This window comes from Euprymna scolopes, chromosome 1, assembly GCF_053919585.1.
Source record: "Euprymna scolopes isolate OS-2025 chromosome 1, ASM5391958v1, whole genome shotgun sequence".
Lineage (NCBI taxonomy): Eukaryota > Metazoa > Mollusca > Cephalopoda > Sepiida > Sepiolidae > Euprymna > Euprymna scolopes.
In genome coordinates this window covers 96,842,771-96,848,784 of record NC_136482.1, presented here as the reverse complement: position 1 = coordinate 96,848,784, position 6,014 = coordinate 96,842,771, and the positions used below count along the sequence as shown (strand labels likewise).

The window sequence follows — 6,014 nt, the reverse complement described above, 5'->3', positions numbered from 1 at the left end:
GTTATAAAGGTTGTTTAGACTGAATTATGTTCTCTATATTTTTGTAGCTATAACATATGCCTGGAAAAAATAGTATTTAGCTAAACATATTGTAAAATATTTTCTTTAAAAATTCCATTGCATAATTCTAAATTTTGATTTAATATTAATATAAAAATTTAATTTTTTTTTCTTTAAATACTTACAAATATTGTATCAATGCATTAAAAAGGTATTTATTGTCATTATTGAAAATAAAGATTGTAATTTTATTTTAGTTTTAGATTGTTAAAAAAAATTCTTTTAAATAAGTATATTTTTTTTCAGATTAAAGTTCCTCATATCGAGGGGGTTGTCTGTCTAAGCCAGTGAAAACAACCATAAAAACAGTAAGTTAAAATTGTGCTAGAGAGTTTTTTTTGTTGTTTTTGTTTTTTTTTATTTTCAACTTATCTTGTTCTAGCTGAGGATGGGGTATTCTACAAGATGCCAGACATTCATTTGCTATCTTATACATTCCAACAGATCTTTTCTTTGTTCTGTTCCTTTAAGTGCGATTGTTTGACTCTCTTGCACTTGTTTCACTGAGTATATTTGCCAAGTAGTTTTTGTATTCTCTTTTGAGTCCGGTTACTCCTATAATACTGGATTTTTATGTCAAAGCTTGGTATTGTTGTTTCCCTTTCAGCTCTGTTTAACCCAGCATCATTGGGGACACTAACTTCTATGAAGGTTGCTTCTTTCTCCTTGTCCCATATCATTGTTGGCTTTAATAGCTATGTTTCTAGGTACGTAGTTGTAGGAATTGCATAGTCATAATGGAAATCAAGCTGTGATTGGTCAAACAAGACCTAGTTAGAATATAGGATGTTGAAACAGAAGCAACCAACATGATTGTGATTTCTTTTTCATTAGTCACTTGTCTCTGAGCAGATTCCATTGAACAAAATGAAATATGGCAGTCAATATTTTGGTCCACTAGGATATTACCACAGGAAGACAACAGCTGATTTTAATTTTATGCAAGTTCAGCTTTCTTCGTATGTTTCTAAATTACCACAGAACAATTAATTTTTTAAATTTCAATTAACTTAATCCTGTATAGTTAAATAATTCATCAGAAAAGTATGTAAAAGAAGGAACTAATCCTTAAAAAGAAAGTGATATTTTAAATAAATTGCTACATTTGTTTGAAAAACTCATTTTGTAACTGGATTTATATTAAGCACCAGTTTTACCAACTTTTCATTGCTTTGCAATATTTATTTTCATTTTGTTCAACTAGGCTGTTTTTGTTTCTAGATAGTTTTGAAAATTCAATTTAATACAGTATTGCTTATTAATTGAAGCAAATTATTTGATCCTTATAAAATCATTGGATATAAATAGCTTCCAAAACTTGTTTGCTGTTCAATAGCCTCATCAAGCACTGTATTTTAAGGCTAAACTTTTTTATTTTGCTGATTTAAAAAAATGATTTTTAAATCAGCATTTCTGAAATACAGTTTGGTTTTATGCCAGGTCAAAGGATCAGGGGTGCTATATTTATTCTGAGACGAACACAAGATGAAAAGATTCTTGATGTGTTTGTTTGTAAAATAGGGGTGGTTATTCTATTTTTAGATTTTTTTTCCCCGTACAGTCCAATTGTTTTTAGAAAATTTAATCTTTTATTTGTATACTGCTGCAAAGTTTTTTTTTTTTTTTTTTTTTTTGCACCCCAATTTGTATGAGCTAGTCTTAGTAATTGAATTCTTTAATTACATTTTATTTATTATATATGGGGAATAAATGTTAGTTTATTATTGAATATTGTGCCTAAGAATTTGGTTGACTGTTGGAATTTCAGAATTATCTAATTTCAAAATAGGATCTTGGTTTTGGAGATTCTGAAACCATTTTCAGTAGACCATTTATTTATTTTGTTAATCCAAATTTGTAGATATCTTTCTATTGTGTTTATATATTTGGAACTGTAAAAAAAAAAAAAAAAATAAAAAAAAATCAGAAAGTCGTCTACATATAGTGAGCAGGTGGGATATTTTCAACAATATTGTTAATCTTTATCTTGGAAAGTCACCAAAAGGATGCTTCTTTGTGGAATTCCTGTTTCTTGATCTTTGATTAGGTGTGTCCTCCTCACATGTGGAAATGCCTATTTATGAAATGGTTTAGGAGTAGTTACTTTGCCTATTAGTTCTAGTTTTTTCAAGTTCTTCATGATTCTAGGTCTCCAGGTTATGTTGTACGCCTTCAAGCCAAAGAAGACAGCAGACACCTGTTCCTTTTGGATAAATGCCTCTTGTACGAATGTTTCCAGTTGCACGGAGTGGTTTGGGGCACTTAAAGCCTAATTAGAATTCTGTGATGAGATTGTTAGTTTGCAGATAATACCATAGGAATCTTTTGTTGATCCTTCTTTTAAATGTTTTAAACATGCTGTTTGTCAAAGCTACTGGTCTGAAGTCGGCTGTATTGCCTTGGTGAATATTCTGGTTGATAGTGGTTTTTGGTATTGGGATTTTTCTGCTGATCCAGATATTGTACATTCCTAGTAAATAATAGCTTATAGAAAGTTTATGGAGTTGATTAAAGAATTTATAATGTATATCAGATCCAGTGGTGAGATCTAAGGGCTTTTCATAGCTTATGAATGGAAAATAATTTATTGTAACTTTATTTTTATTTTTTTAGATTTGAAGTTTATTTTTCTTTTTTGGAATGTTAGAGATTGATTCTGATAAGAAATATTTTTGCAAAGTTTTCAGTAAGATTTGTGATTTCTTTTTAATGGTTACCATTGAGTTGTTTTAATGGGTAGTTATTTTTCCCAGTTATTTTGTGAATCATCTTCCTTGTTTTAAGTTGGGTATTTATTTTAGAAATAATTATCCAAGATCATTCTTTTTGCCTCTTTTATAGTTCTTTTTGTTAGGGCTTCACATTTTATCAAATTTTCTGCTTCTTTATTATACCAAGGTTTGGCAATTTTTATTAGTCTTGGTGAAATGGAAGGTATGATCTATTAGAGTAGTATCTGTGTCTGGGGTCAATTTAATTTGGCACATTTTTATTTTGGGTTCGGTGTCAAAATCTTCCTATATGACTAGGAAATGGTCACTTCTGCATAAGTCATTGTAGACTTGCCATTTATATTTCAGGGCTAGTGAGGGGTTGCCAATTGTTATATCGATGGCAGAGAAAGTGCCAGTACCTGAGTGTAAATAAGTGTGTGATTGATGAGATGCATTTTTAATTTTTTTTTTTTTTTAAATTTCTTCTGCTTTTGGTTTGTCTTGTTTGGTTATGGAGTTAGATCATGATCTTATGTTTTGTTTTGACAATGATTGATGGATATCTCTGGTTTTGATGTCTCCATTTCATTGGCTAGTTCAGAAGTTTGGGTAGAGATTAATATCTATTGGGTATTTTTTTTTTAAGTTTGACCATTCATTTGTAATTCATGTATAAGTTTTCTGTAAGTTCACTGTACTTATGTTTTGAGTGATGTTGGTTTTCCCTACTATTGTTTGACTATTGCTTTAGCGTCTGAATAGGGTATATATCTAACCCTCCATCCCCAACGTTCGCATATTTTGGAGTAAGTTATATTATACCCCCCCCCCTTTTTTTTTTTCAAAGTGTTGGGGTGTGTTTTCATTTTTCCTTAATAAAATTCTTTCATGGTTGATAACTCCTTTATTGATTTTAGTTTGTGTGAAGTAGTTTGGAAGGAAGATTGAAAATTTCGGAAGCTAATAAAGGTAAATCAAGAATGCAAGTGTAGTTGTAGAAGGTTAGAGAACTTGAATATTATACCCATAACATTTTTTTCAGTTTTAGAAAGGAGCCCTAACTACAGCCATTTCTATTTTGATAACTTAATAATCTATGTCAATTATCCATAACTTATTAAGATGGGGGACTGTAAGCAGATGAATGCCACATTCTCTAAATTTAATATGACACCCAAGACACAAAATGTATAAGACTTAAAACAGCACTTTTTTTTATATTTTATTTTTAATGACTAAAATAGCAAATAAGACATTTTAAAATTAATTCTTTGGGTTATCGATGAAGGGGGGGGGTAGAGATACACACAGCTTCAGAGTCCGATTGTATACGAACGTCCTTTGGGATTGTGAATGGACAGGATCTGTGGCTCCCGAATACACCATTCGTACCAAACTTTTCGCTCTGTTACAACTCGCCAGAAGTCAACAACAACTTTGCAGCCTTTTTGCAGAAAAACAGGTTCCTATTTTGGAAGGAATAGAAAAAAAAAAAAATGTAAATTCAAAATCACTTATAAATATTTCATACGATTTTTATAAAACAGGTTTTCCCTTTATTAAATTTATCCAAAATTGTCAAGCATTTACAAGGAAAATGTAATAGCTTTTATTTGTTTTTTCTCTTCATTTCTACCTCAAATCCCATCCCAGGAGGGGTAAAAATTAATTCTTTGATCAGAACTGTTTTCCATCTGTATCTCCTTACAAAGATTAAAATCAAGATCTGACACTAAATCTTATTTCACTTTTGATCAACATCTATTTTCTAAAATATTTAAGTCTTAAAAAAAAAATGATCATTATGATTTTTAAAAGTGAATCTTGTACATAGATATCATTCAAACACTGTAGTGTTTGAATATGCAGTTTTAGTTATTTAGAACTGCTTCACTTGCTCAGTCATTTTTCGACCAAATATCAAACAATTGTTACAGTTGATAGATCACCTTTTCAGCTATATTGTGAAAAAAAATCCAATTTTTGTTGAGTAAAACAAAAGTTATGAATTTACTGGTGTTCAAAATCATTAAAAAAAACGTGAGGTGATTTTTATTTTTTATGACTGGTTTCCATAGTGACTACTTGTGAAACAGAATGAAGACTGAAAACAAGGGAATTTATTGAAAGCCTGGAAAAATCATGGATTGCAATAGAAAAATAATAGGGTTGAACTTAAACATGGGAAAGTAAAGGACTAGTCGTTACAACTGAAAAAGAAAACTTAATACTGCAATATTTTAAGTTATAAATTTATTACTTTTTACTAGAATATCTTGTCCTTTTCTTTTTCAGTTTTAACAACTATTCCTTTACTTTGTCCATGTTTAAGCTTAACCATATTACTATGCATACTCACATTTTTCTATTGTAATAAACATATACATAACTTTATGAATAGAGATTTGATAGCTTTCCATACAAAACTTTGAGGCAATATTCTTTTGAGCTATATGCATTGCCAGCCTTCTTCAGAGGTATTTGTTTTTATTCGATTTAAATATGATTATATACTTGCATTTGATAAAGTACAGGCGAGACATACAAATAAACAATACGGAAAATACTTTGTTGAAAGAATTGTTTGAAGAAAAACAATGCAATTTGAAAAAAAATTTCCCCTTCTGATGAATAACTGTGACAAAGAAAATCATGTAAATTGATAAAATAGTTTTATTTTTAAGATGAGAAAATCAAATTTTATGGCGAGATGCTCTCCTATCTTGTTTTTTAGTCTGAATTAGTTATCTCCTGGTGAAAACAAACTCATAAGATTTTTAGAAAACCATTCTTAATATGGATAGAAGGAAACATTAGGAAAACTTGCATTCGTTTAAAAATGATTTTCTTTATAAAAATACTTCAACAATTCATGTGATTTTTGCTGTACGATTTTTTTTTTCTCCATAGAGAGCAAATTCTGGACAAGCATCAAACAAATATCATTTAAGATGTAGTCATTAAAAATTAGGAGTAACCGACCAAATGACGAATATGTCTCAAAATTACGGATAAAACAGAAACAAGTTGTTTGCTTACCTTAATGGGGAAGAGGATTGGAAACCAACTAAACATGCCTGCTGAGTGTGTTGATGGTAAAATACCTAAGAAAAAAAAATTATACAGAGTTCAGTTTATTTTTCTGGAGGATAAAGAAAAACTTTTGTGAAGGAACTCATCTTTTATTCTTTATTTGATCTGTCAGCACAGATCACAATGAATGACCCTTTGTGATTGTTA

At 29.8% G+C, this 6,014-nt stretch overlaps 1 protein-coding gene across 1 annotated transcript in view; it reads right to left on the bottom strand.

The window, feature by feature from the left end:
- Positions 1 to 3,983: 3,983 nt before the first annotated feature.
- Positions 3,984 to 6,014, bottom strand: part of LOC145254846 (protein arginine N-methyltransferase 5-like) — a 61,409-nt gene continuing 59,378 nt past the window's right edge. Inside the window, exons 16-17 of the mRNA XM_080113730.1 lie at positions 5,814 to 5,878; positions 3,984 to 4,240 (exon numbers count right to left, since the gene is read on the bottom strand). Of these exons, the coding sequence (XP_079969856.1) occupies positions 4,088 to 4,240; positions 5,814 to 5,878 (218 nt within the window). The 3' untranslated portion in view covers positions 3,984 to 4,087. The remainder of the gene's footprint in view (positions 4,241 to 5,813; positions 5,879 to 6,014) is intronic.